This window comes from Terrapene carolina, unplaced genomic scaffold, assembly GCF_002925995.2.
Source record: "Terrapene carolina triunguis isolate 2854851 unplaced genomic scaffold, T_m_triunguis-2.0 Scaffold229, whole genome shotgun sequence".
Lineage (NCBI taxonomy): Eukaryota > Metazoa > Chordata > Testudines > Emydidae > Terrapene > Terrapene triunguis.
Genome location: NW_020664580.1, coordinates 802,059 through 825,754, shown reverse-complemented (window position 1 = coordinate 825,754; position 23,696 = coordinate 802,059). Strand labels below are relative to the sequence as shown.

The window sequence follows — 23,696 nt, the reverse complement described above, 5'->3', positions numbered from 1 at the left end:
ACGAAAGCTTATGCTCCCAATACTTCTGTTAGTCTTAAAGGTAACACAGGACCCTCTGTTGCTTTTTACAGATTCAGACTAACACGGCTACCCCTCTGATACTTAATAACCATTGGAACTTTACCCAGTCTTCAAAAACTTTGAGTCCATTTATGTCACTACACACACCTAGTTTTCTGTTGTATACAGGCCATTTCGGGTTCTCATGCACTAGCATAATGCTGTCATATTTGAGTTGCAAATACAGAAGTAGAGTGGTTTTTGGTTTGTTTTTTTAAATGTTTCCAGTGGAATTAAAAACAATTCTGTTAGTTGTAGCCTATGTAAAATGTTGTTTATCAAATGTATTTGGCACCAAATTTCACCTGACTGTTCCATTAAAAAAAATGGTGATTACTCACATGGTTTTGCATTTTTCACCTTTGTGTCCTGTGACAATGGAACTTTTAGCACCAAAGGGAGAAAAAAAAGTGGCACTCAGCCCTAATATGCACAAGCCTGGGGCGATGGGCCTGATTCCACGCTTCTGATTCAGGCAAAACTCCCATTGACGGCAGTGGGCTTTTATCTGAAAAAGGAGCACAGAATTGGGTTCAAAACCATGATTTGGAACTGTGTTCTAATTCTGCCATCTCTAGCACCTACCTAGGTTTTTAAAACTTTCTCTCATCCTATTAGTCAGTTATACAGAGCAGAATTGTTTTGATCTCAGATGTTGTTTACTAGTAACTATTTCTCTCCCATTTGGTGCCATGTTATGAAATATTAGAGCCTGATCCTAGAGTCCTTCAGGAAAATGTCATATATCACCCCATGCATCTGGCTTTCCATGCTTTAAATTCTGCTCCTGTCAAGTGTGCTAATTGGAGAAGAGTTTAACATGCAGGAACCTGGAGCAACCTATGAGTAGAAGGTCTGTGTTGCTACTTGTGACACCATGTACTGTACCAATATTTCCCATACCGTGCAGTTTAATCCTCCACCTTTCTTTTTTATCTCTTGTTATGTTTGCCTGCCATACATGAACTTTTGGGAGTGTTCCATGGCTGGCTTTGCCAGGTTATGTTTTGTTAACTTTCCATTCTTTCTCCTTTGTTTGTGCAAGTGAGGTGAAGCAGAAAAGAGAGGAGGTACCTCTCTCCTGCTTTCCAGTCCATTACAAATACGCAGGTGGCTTATGTGTAACATTTGCTTGGTTGCAAACTCCTGTGTAAAGTAATTTTTCTGTGTAAAACATGATTGTGTTGTATAGAGAAAAAATTTGCATCATTTTGTCTTCCAGAGTTTGGCATCTTACATGTATATGGATAGTTTAATTCTATACATTTGTTTTTTATAGCCATTAGTGTATCTATTTTATAGTAGTTTATCTAATCTACCTTTCTCACCACAGAGAGCCTGGGATATACAACAGGTTGTTCAGAGGAAGGAAGGCCTGTGGGTAGGACTTGGGACTTTCAGCCAGGAGACTTCGGTTTTATTTCCAACTCTGCTAATGAGTCACTGTATGACCTTCAGCAATTCATGTAATTCTCTGCATCTAAGTTGTTGTAGGCAGTGCAGGGAGTTGCACCTATAGTGGGGGGGGGGATAGCTCAGTGGTTTGAGCATTGGCCTGCTAAACCCAGGGTTGTGAGTTTAATCCTTGAGGGGGCCACTTAGGGATCTGGGGCAAAATCAGTACTTGGTCCTGCTAGTGAAGGCAGGGGGCTGGACTCGATGACCTTTCAAGGTCCCTTCCAGTTCTAGGAGATGGGATATCTCCATTAATTTATTTATTTAAGATGGCCTCATACTTCCTACTTAAGACACTCTATTCAATTGCTTATATAACTTTGCTAAACTTAAATTATTTGGACTGACATTTTCCATGCCAGGTGTCTGCCTCAGGCTGAATTCTTTGGGAAAATTTCAACCAAAACAGGTCAGCTGTTTCTGAGATTAAGAAAAAATACAATTTCCCAATCAGGAAAAAAAAATTCGCACAAGCTTTTCTTTGAGAAGCTCTAGCATCTCCATGCGTTGATGAAGGGACGTGAAATTTGGCAGGGTATGTGCGTGTCAGCCTGGTGTCAGGAATGTGTCTTTTGCTGTTCCTTTGAAAAAAAAATTCATATTTGGCCAAAAGTCTCAGTTTGCATATGCTCAGTAAAGACTTGTTAGAGTTCAGCAGCTAAATTCTCCAAAGATTATGTCTGCACTGAGCATGCTCCAGTTTAGGGTTGCAGGGTCTGAGCAGGACTTTTCTTGCAATTGCTCCTCCCAGCTGCTGGGGGGTCCATGATAGTGGATAAGTTCCTAAATAATTCTTAGGTTTTTTTTTTAATCAGAGCTTTTTATTTTACCCTTATACATGATACCAGTGCCCAGGTATATTTGTTCACTGAGAAATATTTATGCATTATCTCATATGTAGAAACTAGCCTAGGCTGCCTCTGACTGTACTCCATTTGAAATGGTTAATTACCATTGCGGTTAGAAATTTGTCCCTTATTTCTAAGTTTAATTTGTCTGGGTTCAGTTTCCAGCCAGTGGTTCTTATGCTTTTCTGCATTATAGTAAAGAGCCTTTTTATATCTGGTATTTTCACTCCTGAAGGTACTTATATATTATAATCAAGTCACCTCTCAATTTCTTTTTGATGAGCTACCCATATTGAGCTCCTTACGTCTCTCACTGTAAGGCATTTTTTTCCAGCCCTTAAATAATTTTTGTGGCTCTCTTTTGCACCCTTTTCAATTGTTCAACCTCTTTTTTAAAATGTAGACACTAGACCTGGACACAGCATTCCAATATACTATCTGCTATACACAGAGATAAAATCACCTCCCTACTCCCCACTTTATACATCCAAGGATTGCATTAGCGCTTTTTGTCACACTGGGAAATCATGATCAGTTGCTTGTCCACTATGACCCCTAAATCCTTTTCAGAGTTAATGCATTCCAGGAGTCGGTCCTCATTCTATATGTATGGCCTAAATATGTGCCCCAGGGATTTATTCCAAAATTTCCAAGTCCCCTAGCAACCTCAATCATTCCAGTTCTCCAGTAATTCTACAGACTCCCAGTTTATTTCCGGATCCATTTCAAAATTGATATCCTTGTTTTTCAATCCCTTACTTGCTCCAGTTGATTTCCTAGATCTAACATATCTCCCCTTATTATTGTCTGTATTACCTGAAGGCCCCAGTCGGGATAGGGGTCCAATTGTGGCTAGGTGCAGTACAAACACAGAATAAAAGACAGTCCCTGCACTACAGATGTTATAAGCTAGAGTTGAGACAAGCTGCTACAAGTAGGTTTGACAAGCAATAGGCAGGAAATGCTGGGGAAAGGATGAGAGTAACACTGCTAAGATTATGCTTTTACAGAGAGTAGCTGGCATAGGCAGCGTGTAATGGAGGCCAAACCTCACGCCACCGGTGGGAGGGAAGGAGAGGAAGTGGCAGATTTGGAGCCTCTGGAAAAATCAGAGGGGGAAGAGGTGGAGTGGGGGCAGAACAGAGCAGGGCTACGGGGAAAGAGGTGGAATGGGCTCTGGACTCCAGCCAGGGCCGAGAGAGCTCCGGCATGCTTGGGCCGAGCTCTCAGTCCCCTCCCTCCCTGGGCCATGTGAGGCTGAGAGCAGCGAGCGGGGATGGGGCCTTGGCCAGAATCATAGCTGTAATCATAGAATATCAGGGTTTGAAAGGATCTCAGGAGATCATCTAGTCCAACCCTCTGCTCAAAGCAGGACCAATCCCCAGACAGATTTTTGCCCCAGATCCCTAAATGGCCCCCTCAAGGATTGAACTCACAATCCTGGGTTAAGAGGCAGGGCAGAGGGCTACCCTCCCCAAGAGGAAGCTTCACCTGCCACCCATGATAGTCTTTATTTTATTTTATTTTATTTTATTTTATTTTATTTTATAAAGACTTCTCTGCCTCTGATTATTTCTCAAGTTTTACACATACATATTCTAAAATTTCTGTTATGGCCTAATTTTGTGAATTAAAGGAGACAAAAGGGAGCACCATTGCCACTGTGTGTCCTCAGCTTTTCTAGTACTGATCTCTTTTGGATCCCTTCATGGACTCTTGACACTGTACATTTTCATGGATGACTGAGGAGAAATGAAGAGAGGAAAGTAACGAAAGTAGTCACGTGACCTGGATGACAAATTCTCAGCTTGCTTTTGAAAAGCTGAAAACTCTGCTGATGGAAGTGCCTATATTGACCTACTCTGACTACAGTTTGCCCTTCAGAGTCTACGTAGATGCTAGCAATAAAGGAGGGGAACTGTATTAGCCCTAGAGCAAGACAGTATAGAGAGGTGACGGTGTATGCTAGCAGAGGTTTACGTGGGTCAGAACAGAATGATGAGAGATAAAGCTCTTTCAAGTTGGAGTTCTTGGTACTAGTCTGGGCTGTCACTGAAAAGTTTAAGAATTATCTGATGGCAACCACCTTTGAAGTACATACTGACAACCACCCATTAGCATATTTAATACAGCAAAGCTACAGGCGGTGGAACAAAGATGGGCCTCCAGATTAGCCAACTTCAATTGTGTTGTGAAATATCGCCCTAGGAAAAATAATGCCAATGCTGATTATCCAGACTGCCTCCCATGCCAGAAATAGAACATTATGATGAGGTGCAGGAGGATTTGGAAGTCCCACCTTTCCTTAATGCACCTTTAAGAGGTTGTACTAGCTTGCTGTCAGCATTGTGTTGTTACAAACCACAAGATGAGAGAAGAGGCAATTGAAATTGAAGGGTCTCAAGATGTATGGGCAAGATTACAATAGGAAAGTTCTGTGTTACAAGAGGTTAAAAGGATGCTGATTGAAGGGTGCAGGTTTACCCATGAATACAGACAACAGGCATCTGATGTGATATTAAAGCTGTTGAAACAGAGAGTGTATCTCTGTGAAGAACCGGGAAGAATGGATGGGAAAATTTGAGATCCTAAGGCTAATGAGGTGCCTAGGGTAGCCCACACTGAAAATGTCAAGGACAGGGCAGGCTGCAAAAAGGAGAGCAGATTTTCCCAAAACTAATGGTTAACCCTGTAGTTAGATTTACCAACCAGTCACAAACTGTGCTCCTGATCTCCCACACTGGTTATCAAGAAGCTGAAAAAAGAAATCACACAGCCCCCTTTATTGCATTCCAGTTCTCTGGAATGGAATCAGCAAATAGGTCCAGTAAGTTGAGGAGTTATGTTCTTCTGATCCCCAAAGGGCCAGCCACGTTACCAGATCAATACTAGTTTGGATCTTACCTAAAATACATGCTGCCAGCCAATCCTTTAGTATCTAAAACTAAAGGTTTTATTATAAAAGAAAAGAAAGAGAAGAGAGATGTTAAATGGTCACAGCAATCAGATTCATACATATTACTTCAGAGTCCATATATCAGGGTCTTAGCAGCATTGGTGAGTTTGCTGGCTTGTAAAGTCTCTCTGGAACACATCCACAGCTTGGATGGGTCTATCAGTCCTTTTATTCAGAGTTTCAGTTTGTAGAGAAGTTACTCCAGAGGTAAGAAACATGATTGAAGACAAAATGGAGAAGATGCAGCTGCCTTTTTATATCCTTGCCATGCGGCTTGTACATTCTTTGTCCCAAACTCAAGCTCACAGAACATGGGCATGGAAAAGCACTTGGAGTCCCCTATCCACCAACATGTCCCTACACGTTCTGCTGACTCACAGGTGTAGCCCCTGGCTTCTTTTAATGGGTTCATTGTCAGCTGATTACCCTTGATGGGCAATCCAACAGGCTAGATAATGTTGATGCCAATCTGTCTGAGGTATCACCCAGAAACATAGCACAAGTTTGAGATATCAATATACTATACATATTCATAACTTACAATACAAAGATGATACATATAAAAAGATTATCATGCTTAGCAAATCATAGCTTTTCCACTGATACCTTACATAGCATATCTTGTAAGATTCATTGCAATGTTGTAATGTTGGTATCAATAATATTATAAATGGTCACCCAAATTCCATACAGCGTCACAAGCAAATTCAAAAATGGTATTGGAAGCATACCATAATTCTTCTGGGCATTTTGGATGCTGACAAACTAAGCTGAACATTAGGGGTTGGGGTAGGGGTAGGGGTGAAAGATAACATTGTTCAGTGGTGTGAAAACTGTCAAATCTGCAGCGTGAAGGACAGCAGCGCAGCCAATGCACTATTAACCTCTCTGGAAAGTAATGCACCATTAGAACTGGTAGCGCTGGATCACTTGACATTGGAACCCAGCAGAAGTGGACCATCCTATGTATTTGTGATGATAGATCACGACATCAAGTTTGCAGTAGCTGTTGCGGTAAGGGGACATGACCACCAAAACCACGGCAAAAGTCTTCTGGAGATATTTTGTGCAGCTCTATAGGTATCCAGTGCAGGTGTAGACTGATCAAGGACCTGCTTTTGAGTCACAGTTGTTCCATGAATTGTGCAGCATGTATGGGAGTCACAAACTCAGAACCACTGCATATCATCCCCAAACTAATGGCCTGTGTGAACACATGAACCAATCTATCATCCATATGATCAGAAGCCTATAGGAGGACCATAACATGGACTGGCCTGAATTGCTCCCTGAACTGATTTATGTGTACAACAATACAAAACAGTCTTCCACCGAGTATACTCCATATTATCTCATGTTTGGCAGACATGGCAGGTTGCCTCGGGACATGCTATTTGGAGTGACAAATGAGCCTTGATATAAAGAAAGGAGAGAGGTAGTCAAATGGGCTGAAGAACATCATAAGAGAATGAAGGAAGTTGGAACAAAAGTAGCTCAATACCTAAAGAAAGCAAAACAACAACAAAAGGAACAATGTGTTTTAAAAAAAAATGATGGTTGGAGAGCGGGTGTTGCTGAGATGACGGAGGTGCAATAAGATAGACAGCAGATGGAACCCTGTAGTTCCCTATCCTGAGTTACCAGTCTACAGAATACAGATGGAGTCTGATATGGCTGTGACCAAAGTGGTACATTGCAACCTGCTGAAGCTCTGCTGCTTTGATGTGAATCGTGGTGCAAATGGAACCAAGGCTGACCACAGAGCTATAAAGGAGAGGCACAGGTAATCGGGAGGGGAAGCAGTAATGCTAGGCTTCCCAATTGTGCAATGGGACATTATGTCAGCTCACAAGGAACCTATAAGTCTAACAACTGACACAGGTGAGGTACCTAGATGCTCTGAATGCACTACAAAAGGGGTACCTCCAAAAAGGTTGCTACAGGAGGCAAGAAATGCACAGTAACCAAAAGAATGGGAGTGGTGGAACCCCACCAACCTTATGAGTGTACGGTACCTATGGGGAAAGTGAACAATGAATAGAATGGTTCTAATCAAGAATTAATATAAATGATGATAGGAGTATAAGTTAGTTTAATGGAGTGCCACCTAGGTATACATGGGGACATGTATGTTAAGGGGTGGTGGTGAGTGTAGTAACTCACATCCTGGCACTAGCACCTGCTGCAATTGTGATGCGGCAGCACAGAATGCTATCCTGGGGAGAGAGACATCCAAGGAGAGCGCAGCTCAAGCTGGGGAGAGCGCAGGAATCCACCCAAAGCGGCAGTGAGAAAAAGCTGTTAGAGAAGGGTGGTGATGCTGGGCTAGTGGATGAACCACAGCTGGGGTAGCAAGTGAGGGGATAAAATAAAAGAACAGGAGAATAAAAGCAGAGGACTTGGAAGTGAGAAGGAGGAAAGAATACAGTTCAAAGGTGCCTAATGAGCAAGTGAGGGCCACTAAAGAAGACCCGCTTGTGGACAAACTCGGTGAAAAAAGGGACAGCCACAGGAACACTGAATCTAAGGAGCACTTAAAGCGGAAGAGAAGCTAAGAACAGGACAACAAGGCTTTGACTACATTGCCAATTGAACGACAAATCTTTTGTTGTTTACAGGTGCTTAAAAAAAAACCCTCCTCCCCGAAAGACAAAAGTTTTGCCGTGGCAAGTGGCAGTGTAAACGGCTCGTTGTCTGCAGGAGCGCTCACCTGTCAACAATGCGAACCCTGCTCGTAGGGGGTGAAAGTACTTTGTCGGCAAAAGTGCCGACAAACAGTGTTTACACTCAGGGCCAGCTCTAGGATTTTTGCCACCCCAAGCAGAAACAATTTTGGCCGCCTCCCCCCCCCCGTTTTTTCCTTACCCCGGCCCTGCCTCAGCTCCGCCCCTTCCCCAAATCCCCAGCCCTGCCTCCTCCCCCCAGGCTCTCAAGCCTAGGAGGGAGGGGGAGAAGCGGCGTGCGAATCAGCTGTTTCGTGCGCCGCGGCCGCTCGGGATCTCCCCCTCCCTCCCAGGTTTGAGAGCTTGGGAGGGAGGGCGAGCAGCGGTGCGCGAATCAGCTGTTTCGCGCGCCATGGTGCGCAAGCGGCAGCAGCGGAGGTGAGCTAGGGCGGCCGGCCATGCCGCCCCTAAAAATGTGCCGCCCCAAGCACCAGCTTGTTTTGCTGGTGCCTAGAGCCGGCCCTGTTTACACTGCTCGACTTTTAGCAACACGGCCATGTCGCTAAAGGCGGTGTAGTGTAGACAAAGCCCAAGAGTGGAGTTGGACTTCCAGCCAAGGAGAAGAAAAGTTGATTCTTCTCTGAAGTGACACAGTATGTTGTAGAATAAATTCTTTTGTTCACGTTAATAACAATGCACATGGTACTAACTGCACAGCACAGAATCATAGGCCTGGTCTACACTACGAGTTTAGGTCGACTTTAGCCGCGTTAAATCGACTTAAGCCTGGACACGTTTACACTACGAAGCCCTTTCTTTCGACTTAAAGGGCCCTTTAAACCGGTTTCTTAACACCACCTCGACAAGGGGATTAGCGATAAAATCGGCCTTAGGGGGTCGGAATTGGGTTAGTGTGGACGGAATTCGACATTATCGGCCTCCGGGAGCTATCCCACAGTGCTTCATTGTGACCGCTCTGGACAGCACTCTCATCTCAGATGCACTGGCCAGGTAGACAGGAAAAGCCCCGCGAACGTTTGAATTTCATTTCCTGTTTGCTCAGCGTGGAGAGCACAAGTGACCATGCAGAGCTCATCAGCACAGGTAACCATGATGGAGTCCCAGTCCCAGGATCGCAGAAGAGCTCCAGCCTGGAGCGAACGGGAGGTACGGGATCTGATCGCCATCTGGGGAGATGAAGCAGTGCTCGCCGAACTCCGAAGCAGTAAAAGAAACGGCAAAACATTAGAAAAGATCTCCAAGGCCATGAAGGACAGAGGCCATAACAGGGACACACAGCAGTGCCGCGTGAAAATTAAGGAGCTAAGGCAAGCCTACCACAAAGCCAGAGACGCAAACGGAAGGTCCGGGGCAGAGCTGCAAACATGCCGCTACTACGAGGAGCTGCATGCCATTCTAGGGGGTGCAGCCACCACTAGCCCAAGCGTGTGCTATCAGTCCCTCGCTGGAAACAGGGAAGCGGGTTCGGCGGACGAGGAAGATGAGGATGGAGAGAACATAGATAGCTCACAGCAGCAAGGAAGCGGAGAAACCAGTTACCCCAACAGCCAGGATATGTTTGTCACCCTGGACCTGGAACCAGTAACCCCCGAACTCACCCAAGACCCTGAGGGCACACAGGGGACCTCTGGTGAGTGTACCTTTGTAAATATTACACATGGTTTAAAAACAAGCGTGTTTAATGATTAATGATTAATTTGCCCTGGCAATCGCGGCCAGTACAGCTACTGGAAAAGTCTGTTAACGTGTATGGGGATGGAGCGGAAATCCTCCAGGAACATCTCCAGAAAGCTCTCCTTCATGTACTCCCAAAGCCTTTGCAAAAGGTTTCTGGGAAGGGCTGCCTTATCCCGTCCGCCATGGTAGGACACTTTACCACGCCAGGCCAGTAGCACGTAGTCTGGAATCATTGCATAACAAAGCATGGCAGCGTATGGTCCCGGTGTTTGCTGGCATGCAGACAACATCCATTCCTTATCGCTCTTTGTTATCCTCAGGAGAGTGATATCATTCACGGTCACCTGGTTGGACTAGGGCGATTTTATTAAGGGGACATTCAGAGGTTCCCCCTTCCTGCTCTGCTGAACAGAAATATTCCCCGCTGTTAACCACGCGGTGGGGGGGAGGGGTGAAGTGACCATCCCAGAGAATTGGGTGTGTGGGGGAGGGGAGTTAGTTGGGTTTGTGCTGCATGTTAAACCTGAAATCGCAGCCCCTCCTTTTATATTGCAAACCCATTTTAAATGGCCAACCAAACGGGTGCTTGGTATGGGAAATGAGGGCGCTACTGTTTGAAACCATCCCCACATGTTAAGAAGGTTAAAAAAGCCCAAAGACTGTATGTCTTACCATGGCTGCCTGCAAGCTGAAATCTGTGTCCTGGCACTGCGTGAGTGATCTCTCACACCAAACCAGGAGACTCTCAATATAAGAGGAAAAATGCGACCTTGTAACGAAAGCACATGTGCTGTGTGATGTTGTGAACAGCAAAATCTAACGTGAAAGAGTGTACCCATTGTTCTCTAAAATGTATCTTTTTTAACCACCTCTCCCTTCTCCACCAGCTGCAAATCTTACTCCTTCGCAGAGGCTAGTGAATATTCAAAGAAGGAAGCGAAGGACACGTGACGAAATGTTTACTGAACTACAGACTGCCTCCCACACTGACAGAGCACAGCAGAATGCGTGGAGGCAGTCAGACTGATTTTAAAAAAGCCCAATATGAGCGAGAGGAGAGGTGGCGTGCTGAATCGCGGGCTGAAGAGGAGAAGTTGCGTGCTCAAGAGGAGAAGTTGCGTGCTGAAACGCGGGCTGAAGAGGAGAGGTGGCGTCAACTTGTACTCAGAAAGCAAGAGTCGATGCTCCGGCTGCTGGAGCATCAAAGTGATATGCTCCTGCATATGGTTGAGCTGCAGGAAAGGCAGCAGGAGCAGAGACCGCCGCTACAGCCCCTCTGTAACCAACAGCCCTCCTCCCCAAGTCCCATTGCCTCCTCACCCAGACGCCCAAGAACACGGTGGGGGGGCCTCCGGCCACCCAATCACTCCAGCCTAGATGATTTCCAGTGCAATAAGTTTTAAAGTTTTAAAGTGCACTGTGTCTTTTTCCTTCCCTCCTCCCCCACCCATCCAGGCCTACCTTTGCAATTATCCCCCTAGTTGTGTGCTGAATTAATAAAGAATGCATGAATGTGAAGTAACAATGACTTTATTGCCTCTGCAAGTGGTGCTCGAAGGGGGGAGGGTAGTAGGGGAGGGTGGGGTGGTTGGTTTGCAGGGAAGTAGAGTTAACCGGGTGGGGGGGAGGGGCGGAGGGTTCACCAAGGAGAAACAAACAGAAGTTTCACTCCGTAGCCTGGCCAGTCACAAAACTGGTTTTCAACGCTTCTCTGATGCGCACCGCGCCCTGCTGTGCTCCTCTAACCGCCCTGGTGTCTGGCTGCGCGTAATCAGCGGCCAGGCGATTTGCCTCAACCTCCCACCCCGCCATAAATGTCTCCCCCTTACTTTCACAGATATTGTGGAGCGCACAGCAAGCAGCAATAACAATGGGGATATTCTTTTCGCTAAGGTCTGAGCGAGTCAGTAAGCTGCGCCAGCGTGCTTTTAAATGCCCAAATGCACATTCCACCACCATTCGGCACTTGCTCAGCCTGTAGTTGAACAGGTCCTGACTACTGTCCAGGCTGCCTGTGTACGGCTTCATGAGCCATGGCATTAAGGGGTAGGCTGGGTCCCCAAGGATAACGATAGGCATTTCAACATCCCCAATGGTTATTTTCTGGTCCGGGAAGAAAGTCCCTTCCTCCAGCTTTCGAGACTGCCTGAAGACGCGAGCATCATGTACCCTTCCCGGCCATCCCACGTTGATGTCGGTGAAACGTCCCTTGTGATCCACCAGGGCTTGCAGCAGCATTGAAAAGTACCCCTTGTGGTTTATGTAGTCGGTGGCTTGGTGCGCCGGTGCCAAGATAGGGATATGGGTTCCGTCTATCGCCCCACCACAGTTTGGGAATCCCATTGCAGCAAAGCCATCCACTATGGTCTGCACGTTTCCTAGAGTCACCACCCTTGATATCACCAGGTCTCTCATTGCCCTGGCAACTTGGATCACAGCAGCCCCCACAGTAGATTTGCCCACTCCAAATTGATTCCCCACTGACCGGTAGCTGTCTGGCGTTGCAAGCTTCCACAGGGCTATCGCCACTCGCTTCTCCACTGTGAGGGCTGCTCTCATCCTGGTATTCTGGCGCTTCAGGGCAGGGGAAAGCAAGTCACAAAGTTCCATGAAAGTGCCCTTACGCATGCGAAAGTTTCGCAGCCACTGGGCATCGTCCCAGACCTGCAACACGATGCGGTCCCACCAGTCTGTGCTTGTTTCCCGGGCCCAGAATCGGCGGTCCACGGCATGAACCTGCCCCAGTAACACCATGATTTCCACATTGCTGGGGCCTGTGCCTTGTGAGAGGTCCATGTCAATTTCCTCATCACTATCGTCGCCGCGCTGCAATCGCCTCCTCCTCAGCTGGTCCTGGTTTTGCTTTGGCATGTCCAGGAGGCTCTGCATATACTCCAGGACAATGCGCGTGGTGTTCATAGTGCTCATAATTGCCGCGGTGATCTGAGCGGGCTCCATGATCCCAGTGCTGGCTATGGCGTCTGGTCTGAAAAAAGGCACGAAAGTAGTATCTGACGGACCAGGGGAAGAAGGGAGAGAGGGAGGGAGGGAGGGAGGGGCGAGTGACGACATGGCGTACAGGTACAGGGAATTAAAATCAAGAAAGGTGGCTTTGCATCAGGGAGAAACACAAACAACTGTCACACAGAATGGCCCCCCCCAAAGATTGAACTCAAAAGCCTGGGTTTAGCAGGAGGGAGGGGGGAAGCAAATGAATACAGAATAAATCTATTTTTTACATCTTAAGACGACGGTGCAGCATGACTGATAGCCCTTGGCATTTTCTGGGTGCTTGGCAGCAAATACTGGGCGCTTGGCAGTTAGCCTTCAGGTCTATTGCACCATCTGATACCCACTGCAGTATGACAACGACGGATACCAGTCATAATATACTATCTTCTGCCCAAAAGGCAAGGGGTTGCTGCTGTGTAGCAATCTAGCCCCACGTCTGCCAGCCCCATGTCTGCCAGCACCCAGATCGCCATCGGCCTCTTCTGGGTGCTTAGCAGACAATACTGGGCACTTGGCAGAAAATAGCATACTACGACTCTGCTAACGTGCAATGATCCAACAGGGCGCATGGCAGAAAATAGCATACTACGACTGATAACCATCATTGTCTGCCCAGGTGCCCATGATCGACAGCCACTGCAGTACGACGACGACGGTTACCAGTCATAATAAACCATCTTCTACCAAAAGGCAAGGGGCTGGTGCAATGCAGCCCCACAGCTGCCAGCACCCAGATCGCCAATGAAGGCTACCAGTCATGCTGCACCGTCTACCGCCAAAAGGCAGTAAGCTGCTGCTGCTGTTTAGCAATGCAGTCCCACGTTTGCCGGCACCCGGAAGACATATGGTGACGGTGAGCTGAGCTGAGCGGGCTCAATGCTTGGCGTGGTATGTTGTCTGCACAGGTAACTCAGGTAAAAAGGCGCGAATCTATTGTCTGCCGTTGCTGTGACGGCGGGGGAGGGGCCTGACGCAATGTACCCAGAACCCCCCGCGGCACTGCTTTGCATCATTCGGGCATTGCGATATCAACCCATAATTCCAATGGGCGCCGGAGACTCCGGGAACTGTGGGATAGGTACCATAGTGCAATGCGCCGGAAGTCGACGCTAGCCTCGGTACTGTGGACGCGGTCCGCCGACTTCATGCACTTAGAGCATTTTATGTGGGGACACACACAATCGGCTGCATACAACCGGTTTCTATAAAACCAGCTTCTATAAATCCGACCTAATTTTGTAGTGTAGACATACCCCCAGAAAGTTAGGACTAGAAGGAACCTTGAAAGGTCATCAAGTCCAGCCCTCTATGCTAAGGCAGGATCCATTAAACCTAGACCATAGTTTATTATTAAAAGTCAGCCAGTCTTTGGTAATATTCTATATTATTTATGCTTCTGGTACAATTTGGGGGTTTTCCCTTACAAAAGTTCTAAAAATGTAAAATTATTGCTTTTGTCTTGGTTTGCCTCTGCCACTCCTCACAGTTAGCATAGCCTAACCTAGCCTAGTCAGGTCACTGCACAGCATCCCTGAAAATCTGGCCATTTATTTAGGAGTCTAAATCTAGGATCGTGAGGCCAGATATTTAAAGGTATTTAGGCACCTAAAGAGGCAGATAGGTGCTTAGTTGGATACCTTTTGAAAATCCCACTTCAGGAATCAACATTTGAACATTTGGCCTAAATCAAATAATGCTGTAATGTATTAGAAGGTCTTCAACATGTGGATAAATGTTATTCTGCACAGCTTTCTGATTCTTATTACATGGAACCATTCACTCTCTGAGAAGGATACTTTGTGGTAAAAGATTAAATCAGTTTTTAATACTTTGGATTTCCTCTGGCTTACATTTAATAGCAATATACACCACTGAAATAAAATGTCACTGTAGTAAATGTACCTAGCCCATATAGGTTTGTAATGTCATTAACCTACTTACACTCCATAAAGTTACACATGCTAAAACGTGGTAAAGCATTCCACAAATGTGGAGGTAAGGGGTGGCTACATATCGAGGATGAAATCCTGGCTTCACTGAAGTCAATGGCACTATTCCCACTAGGGTGACCAGACAGCAAGTGTGAAAAATCGGGACAGGGGTGGGGGGTAATAGGAGCCTATATAAGTGTAAGCAGAGTCAGGATGAGCTCTACCCTGACATCTGGTGGTGAATTATGGTGAGTGTGGAAAAGAACTCCAGGGGCTGATCTTGTTTTCATAGGCACACCCACCCGCCTGGCATGAGACAACAGCAACTGATAGTGGTTACTTTGGATGGGGTGGGATCCCCAGTTTCTCTGTTATTGGGGCAGGAGGAATAAAGTGTTGTTACCCTGATTATGTGAATCAAGGACAATGAAACTGTTTTATGGCAGAGGATCTCACCATCACCTAAGTAGCACTCGCTAGACAAGGGACATGGGTTCCACAACCCAGTGAATTGAGAGAGGATGGGGATAGGTATTTGTACCTGATAGTATGGGCCCCTTTTGAGGACTTGAAACACCAATTGCACCATCTCTACTGTTGAATGTCAGAGCTAACTTTGATTCCATTAGGAATCTAGTTACAGGCTGCTGAGCTGAATTCACTTTGGGCCAATGGTGCACCAGCACTGGGGCTCCCCTACTATAAGCTGAAATCACAAAAGAGCTAAAGTTACTAAGAGCTGAAATCACTGAGTGCTGTGTTAACTAGTGGGGGAGCCTGAAGCTATGTTGCTAAGTGGCTGGTAGAGCAGTTTGCGGAGACGGTTGGAGGAGCGGCGTGGAGTCTTGCGGGGACGGTTGGAGTGGCCCAAGGAATGGCCAGCGGAGCTGTTTGCGGGGACGGCTGGAGCGGCTCACAGGTCGGTGAGCGGAGTGGAGCAGCTCGTAGAGCAGAGCAGTTTGTGGGATGGCAGGAAAGTGGACTGGCTCGTGGTAAAGGCTGCGGCGGAACCCCACGGAGAGACGGCCGGTCGGCCTCGGATCACGTAAGGTGCCCCTTAACACCCTGTGTGCCCCCCCCCTTTTACTCTGGGGCTGCACTGACCAGGGACAGAGACTTTGGGGGTTGTTGGACTTTTGGGACTTTGGGTGGTTGCTGGACCCAAGAGACTTTGGGGGTGTTGGACTTTGGGGACTCTGGGTGATTTTTGGGTTGCTGGATTCAAGAACCAAAGGGAAAGGACACGGCCCAATTTGTTGGGGTGGGTCTTTTGCTCATGGTTTGTATTAGGAATCCTGTTTGTGGTGTTTTTTCCAATTTAATGCTGATGTCGTTTACCTCATGTTATTAAACATTTTCTGCTACACTCAGACTCTGTGCTTGCGAGAGGGGAAGTATTGCCTCTTAAAGGCGCCCAGGGGGTGGTATGTAATTGTCCCAGGTCACTGGGTGGGGGCTCGAGCCGGTTTTGCATTGCGTTATTGAAACAGAACCCCTAGATACAGAACCCGGCCCTTGTTGCTGCCAACTTAGATGGGCAGAAGGGTTACATAAGAAAAAGACCCCAAAATCGGGACTGTCCCTATAAAATCGGGACATCTGGTCACCCTAACTCCCACAGACTTCAATGGGGATTTCACCTCCTGTGTAACTATTTTCATCTACAATAAGCCCACTTGCTGTATCAGTGTTCATTCATGCTGAAGGGATGAGCCCTAACAAAGCTCTATTTGTTTTACCTGAAAAAGAACATTGAGAAGTAGCCAAAGGTACAGAACAGCTTAGCTAAGAGTTCTGCAGGTGGTTGTGGGATATCTTAAAAAGAAAAAAAGTAAGATGTGACAAGATAGCCACTCACAAAACAATGAATGATTTAGTTTAAAAGTATTTCCATCCACTTCATCCCATCTCATGAGACCAAGGAGCACTTAATAACAATTGTCTGCTACCAAATGTACCAAATTGAAAGGATACTAATTTACACAGCATATAGGAACATCTGTGGAATCCAGTGCCAAGGAAAATCAGTGAGATTTGAGACAAAGAAATTAGTGGAATTGGAAAGAACACTTTTTGTATGTATCTTAAAAACAGATTATTTTAGGCTAAGATGTTGAATAAAAAGGGCAGTAATCACAGTGACCCACTCTTCAATTGCTTCACGGTATAGTAGCCAATTGCTCATAGTGGGCCAGAAAGACACTTTTTTCCTCTATGAGAAATCCTGGTATATTTGGGAAAGTGCAATTATTTTCTTTTTTCCTTTGAAGCATCACATATAGGTCACTGCTGGAGCAAGGTTACTGAATGAATGTCTCCACTATGGCAACTGCTGTGGGAAGCTTGGTGTGCTCATTTGCATATGAATACCCCACATATTTGTCCAGGTTCTGTCTATTGTCCTACCACAGCTGATGCCTAAGTTCTGACCGGGGGACTTACACTGATGTTCACTCTCCCCTTGCAGTTCTCTATGGGGTTGGCAAATTCGAGGGCTGCTATTTCCCTTTCCAGGAATAGGACTGCAGGGGAAAAGACATTTATGGCTTGCTTCTCTCTAGCTGATGGTAGTTTGATACCTGCAAAACATAAACTCAGAGTAAACTAAAAGGTGAGGGCATACTTATGTGTGTGTGTAATGAATCAGATCTAATTCGCTACCAAAAAGCTGCATGAAAAGATCCTTAAGGTTGCAAAGTGAAGCACTCAGAAATCAAAAAAATACAAAGTTAAAGTAGCTGGTGCAAACTTAACTATTAACCTTTGTGAAATATGATACAGGGTCTGATTTTCAAAATGCCTAACTGACTTGTACAAATCCCATGGAAAGTCATATGCTCCTAATTCAGTAGGTGCTTTTGAAATTCCACCTACAATCTTTAATTACATAACCATGTTATTTTTTTCCCAAAGGATGCCTGCCATATTCAGAGCACAAGATGAACAATGCTCAGTGAATGAGGCAGCTGTTCAATATTTATTTTTATTCTCATTATTCAGTGGCTGGTTTTGTACTCTGCACAACAGCCAAGTTCTCCCCTGAATGAGAAAATTTTCTCTGTAGGCTTTCTGTAGTATCCATCAGTGTAGTATCTGAGTGTCTCACCAACATTAATGAGTTTATCCTCACCCAACCAGACCAATGGGAGATAAGGGAGGATTATCGTCCTCATATTACTCAAGTACTTTTTCTATACCATATAGAAAAAGGCAGGATTTCTTCACAGCTCCACCTCCCCCATATGCACCGTTATTATTAATTAATTAATTACTTATTTGTATCGCAGTACTACTAAGGTTCCAATTATGAGCAGGGCCTCCTTGTGCTAGCTGCTGTACAAAGACAACGGAAGTTCCAGTCCCAATATGAAGTACTTTTGATACTCCAAATCCCCCTGCTTACGAAAACTGCAATTCTATTCCATTTTGTTTTGTGTGGACATCTACTGGAATCCTCAGACACTATTCAATAGAAATTCCCATTCAGTTTACATGTGTATGCATGTGTATTGCAAACTGTTAGCTTTACCATTTAACATAGTCCAGAGTTCATGTTTAAAAACCCTTACAACTAGGGCCACAACGTATCCAATTTTCACCGGATCAGTGAAAAATGCATAAACCCAGGGGACTGTTTCTGATAATTTCCAAGTTTATATCACCATTGCCAGAGGTGCTAGAAGTTTTCAGAAACTGATTGCAACACATTTTCTTAGTAGAAGAACTACATATTTGTTTTTCACTTCCTCTGTGATTTAAAATGTCTCAACCATTTTGATGGAACTTGCAAAAAAACATTTGCTCCCTGACTCACGCATCACAAATTTTAGCTGTAAAGGTAAAACTTGGAGAAAGTTATAAGCAGCGGAATATTACCCTTTGGAATAGAAATACTTAGGCGACCTTCACTATAAATTTCCCCACCCATGCCATTTATATTTCCAAAGATTATTTAGAAGAGGAAAATAGATTTCAAAATACTAGGTCAGACCAATGAAGGTTCAGGTATCTTGATTTGTGCAAAGGCCAATGAATGATGTATCAGAGAAAACATTCATCCTCCAGCTACATCTGTGGCCTACAAACTCAGCTGTGCTCCTCTGGGAAAATGTATCTTACAAAGCCCAGGCTGAAGCTGGTGAGAGATGGAGATAAAGATTTGTGGTCATGGAATTTTGGCTATGGAATAAACTTCTAGAGGGGATCAGACTAATCCAGAGTCTGACCGCTTTCAGGGCTTGCTGCAAGATCCCCCTCTTTGACAAAGCATTTCCACCCAAATTAGCATGAAACTAACTAAATATTTTCTTCCCTGAATAGGGAAGAGTTGTTCCTACCTTATGCAGGGAGGGAGAACAGAAAACTCACGGACATTTTAGGGACCTCGCCATGTAGATTTAATTTAACTGGAACATATTTGGATGCTAACTTTATGGGTGCTGCAGGAAACCATAATAAAGATACATGAGTTTGCTGCTGGATTTATCTTTATGCTTTGATTTGAGTTTTTTAAGAAATGTCAAAGGCACATAAAGCCTAGGATACCAGCCTTCTTATATTCTAAACCTAAAGGACTAAATAATAAATGACAGTTCTAGATTCAGAAAGATAGTCTAATCTTCTGGCTTCAAGGATGGGAGGATTTAATCTGTTTAGTGTGGAAATGATGGCATGATTACATCACTTATTGCAGCAAACTTTGAGATATCCCTTGAAATGGATTTTCTGAAATTTTCTGTATTTTTTTGGAGGGGGCAGAAGATCAGTGTCCAGATTAGCAAATTTGGGTTACAGAAGGAGAATAGAGCCTTAACCCTCTCCTATCTATTTTATTATTAATATTATTGTAAGGTTTCTGTCCCTTGAGGGTTAGCTATCTGGCTAGATGGTTAAGAGAGGAGTGGGGGGCTAGCAAGGATTAGACTGGCAGAACATGTTTGCCTTGAGGTACCCTTGATCATGCTCCTATTGATGACTCACCTATCTTCCTCAGTTAAAAACTGTCTGGTGGCACACCCTTCAATAGCAAATACTCTTAAGATTTGCTTTGTGAAAGGAGGGAGGTTACCTTGCATGGCAACTCCTAGGATCCTTCATATTTGTGGGTGGGAGTTTTCAAAGTATGGTCAAAAAGTAAGTTTATTTTTGTTGTAAAAGGTTTCAAGGACAAGGAACTACTCAACTGTAATAAGATGAAATAAAGTGAGTTCTTAATGTGGGTTCAAGTATATAGGCTGGATCAAATTCATACCTGGCATTAATTTATGCCAGGGCTTAATCTGTCCCAAGCACTACATTTATATGGTTGATCCTAGAAGTTGAGGCCATAGATCTCTGCATGCTGCGGAAAGTCCTATTCGAGAAATATAATTTACCAAAACACCAGACTGGGAATTAGGGATAGGATCAACCCCAAAGTCAATCAAGTAACAAAATCTAAAGGAGGGAGACTGGCTTGAAGCTAATAGGATCTCGATCTGGCACAGATCTAGAGAATTACTGGCTTGACTGCAATAGCATTACTTTCCCTTGCTGAAAGCAGGTTCTCAGCATTACTAAGAATCATAACCTCCCTTTTATTAGACCTGAGGTTCCACTTTCAGTCTTCTAAAAAGTGGAAGAAAACTTTTGAGAGCAGAATGAGGTTTACTGGCTCATTTTATGTCCCAGTTCTAGCAATCTATACCCAGTGGTTAAAGCAGATTGAAACAGGAGGGGGAGCTCTCACAGTACTAGCTGAGGGGGAGCTGGAGCTGTGAGGCAGCACTGCTTACCCAAACTAGATTTTAGTGGAGAAGGGAGAGCTGTTCTAATCTCCCCCACCACCTTACTTCAACTCCTGCCTGTCCAAGAGTCTGGTCACCCATCTATCAAAGGAACTAGAATGCACTCCTGGAGAAATTATCAGCCAACCTGCCTAGTAGGGAAGAGAACTTTGATCAGCAGTGCACAGTCTTCTGGGGTTGTTATTAAGCATTAAGAGAACACCTCCTTCAAGTGGTGATTTCTAGGATGCTATGTGTAGCCCATACCATGTTTCTCTGCTATTCAATGGCATTGCTATAGACTATAGGGACCATATGGCTGAGTATCCTTATTATGTAGACTTGCTCTATACTTGCCCCTTTTCTTGCTTTTGCATTTAAGGGCTCCAGCTCCAGGATGCTCCTCCATGAGTAACTTTGTTGTTTAACCACGCCTGTGATATATGACCTCTCCTTACACCTAGCTCGTGCCTCTGAGACTAGGTTCCCTGCGCTCATAATATGAGGAAGAGAGGTACAGGCTAGATCTACCTGGATTCTGCCAAATTTTGGACCAAAGTCCTTAAACTGTACTGTCAAAAAGAAAAAACAAGTGAAGTCACCCACTGCTGCATCCCAGTACAGCAGTACCACAAAATCCAGGATGTGGCACCTGGATCCTGCCAATTTTTGGCCCTAGTCTCATAACTTCCACTGCTTAAATGTGTTTAGCTGCTTCTGCTGCAGCTTAAAAATCGTGATCCCAGGACACAAACTCCAGATTAGCCCTTTCCCCACCTTCCAGGTACCAAAATGTGCTGTGTGTGTGTGTCTGGTGATTTTCAGAGGAATAGTAGAAGCAACACTTGTTCTCGATATTGACGGTACCATTTCTGCATTTGTGGCCAAACTCTGCCGGGCTCCCGAGGCCAGGTCCCGGTTTTTGTGGTGCTGGGATAGTGGGGGCATCCAGGGTCAGATTTCCAAGGCGCTGGGAGCAGCAGCAGCTAACCAGGGTCCAGTGAGGCCGTGGAATTTGGGAGAGCGGGACCAAGAATTGGCCGGGCCCAGGGCGACGTGGCCCCCTCTGCAAGGACAGATGGGGCGGGGGGGGGGATGCAGGAGCAGCGAGGCTCGTTCCCAGGGGGCGCCGATGCAATGAGGGCCAGGATGCAAAGCGCAGCCAGGCTCCGAGCTCCAGCCTTCCAGCAGCAGAGCCGCCGCCCCTCGGCGCTGTGATTGGCCTCTTGCTCGCTGCCTGCCCCCTACCTGCCCGGGCACCTGCCGCCGGGCCCCGGGCGCAGCAGCAGCGCCGGGGAGGCGCGCGAGGGTATAAATAACAGGCGCGGTGGCCGGGTACTACGGCCTGCAACCAGCCATTTAAGGCAGCGGCTCTGGGCGCGTTAATTCATTACCTCACACCCGACGGGAGCCAGGGCGGGGCCCTCCCCGCACAGCCTATGGGGGCGGGCGCCGGGCCGCTCACCAATGCCAGCCCAGCGGGGGCGGAGCGGCGGCGGCGCCCGGCTCGCGGTGGCTGGGTTTCCCTGCGTGCGTCGGCTCCCGGGTGGCTGCCAGGCTGGGCTGGGGGGACCCGCGCCCGCTCAGAGCCGAGGGGTAAGTGGGCGCCTTGTCAAGGGGCGAGGGCAGCGTAAGGCATCCCCGCGGCGGGCAGGCGAGAGCTCAGGGCGCTGCCTGGGGCTGGCCAAGGGTCAGCTGGTGCCACTGAGGCACAGCGCAGGGGGTGCCCGCGGGGCAGCGCAGCGCAGGCTGCAGCCCCTCGCCATCCCCTTGCGCGCCGCAGCGAGGGCGGCACGTGGAGCCGCCGCTGGGCTCCGGGACTGGCTGGCTGCGCTTCTCTCGTGGCAGTAGAAGAGCGGCCCGGGGTGGCACCGCGCCGGAGAGCGGCGTTTGTGGTGGACTTTGCGCCCGAGGTAGCAGCAGCAGCCCTTGCTCCGGCTAACCAGCAGGATGCGATCGCTGCGCGCAACCTGCCCGAGGCGCCTGTGCCAGAGCAGCTAGGTGCGCTTGTTGCACGTTCCCGGCATTATATAACCATCTCCCCCCGGGGGGATAGAGAAACGGGCAGGGACCTCATCTCTAGCAACCTCCCGGCCTGGCCTTTTGCCCTCTTTATTTGGGCGACGTTCCCGCTCCCACTGGGGTAGGAGCAGGAGAGAGGTGCAGTGTAAAGCTGTTTCCCTTCTCTGGATCGGCCGTCAGATCAGTGCCAGGCAGCTGGGATCTTGCTCCAGCTGCATCTTGTCTAACACTGCAGGATGGAGCCCGTGAGCGTTGGCAGCTGCATCCTTGAGTAGGACTCCTCCTCCTCCCGCTCCCCTGCTTGGAGGACATGCAACAGCACCTGGCCTGGAGAGAGCTGGATTCTTGCATGGTTGATGTTAGTAGCACTCCATGGGTGACTGTTTAGCCTGAGTCGAGCAATGCTCCCTTCATTCCACGCAGAAGAGAGTGCTGCCTTCATCGGACTTGTTCACCCAAATGTTTCAGATGATATCTGGCTCTGCATTAATTGTGTAAATGTTTTAATTTTATTCCACATTATTAACATAAAACTACCTATTCCTGTTTACCCAACGCTTCTTAAGTCTCTCATTATGAAACCCTTTGTGTTTTGATACAGACCAGGCAGTCACTTTATAAAGCATTTGGTGGGTAGGAAGGATCCAATTATTAAAAACATTCCAGTATTAGTTAGAGCTTTGTCACATAAAGCTACATAGAACAGATCTAAACAGCCCTCCAAAACTCTCAGCTTCTGGCATACAAGAACGCTCACAGACAACAGACTGACAGCAGGTAGAAAAGCAAAATACAGTATACAAGAAGGAAAAAAAGTGAGAAAACACATGTTTTTAATTAGCCAATTTCCTTTTTCAGAGCTAGTTAATTATAAAAGTAAGTAGTTGAAATTATTACTTCAAACTCTGGTAAAACGGGTGGTTTGTGCATGGCTGCAGCTCTACTTCGGGCAAGTAGGATTTTTTTTCTCCCATTAGTATTGCAAAATATTAGTGTTTGAATATTCAAGTATGAAAATGGATTTTTTTTAAGTTCAGAAATTTGCTACAGTGCATAATTTTGTAATTGTTTCCTGGGAACCACAGCTTTTTCACCATGAACGCTTCAAAATGTCACTGGGGCAGTTTGTGCAAAGGCTTGCCTTTCATTTTGACATAAACCAGATAAACTTTGAAATGTGATTACAGAAAATGATTTTATTTTCACTGATCTTGCTGTCAGGGGAGAATTTTTTCACACAGCTCTGTTTATGTCTTTAGATAGCTTGTCCTTTATAACATTTGCAC

The 23,696-nt window shown here is 46.2% G+C and overlaps 1 protein-coding gene across 2 annotated transcripts in view; it reads left to right on the top strand.

Annotated features, from left to right (window-relative positions):
• Positions 1-21,904: 21,904 nt before the first annotated feature.
• Positions 21,905-23,696, top strand: part of TPPP (tubulin polymerization promoting protein) — a 118,092-nt gene continuing 116,300 nt past the window's right edge. The window contains exons 1-2 of one of the 2 annotated variants that reach the window (XM_024218567.2): positions 21,905-21,984; positions 22,646-22,904. In XM_024218567.2, coding sequence (XP_024074335.2) covers positions 22,870-22,904 — 35 coding nt within the window. In that variant the 5' untranslated portion in view covers positions 21,905-21,984; positions 22,646-22,869. The remainder of the gene's footprint in view (positions 21,985-22,645; positions 22,905-23,696) is intronic. The other variant, XM_024218570.2, reaches the window with a different exon arrangement.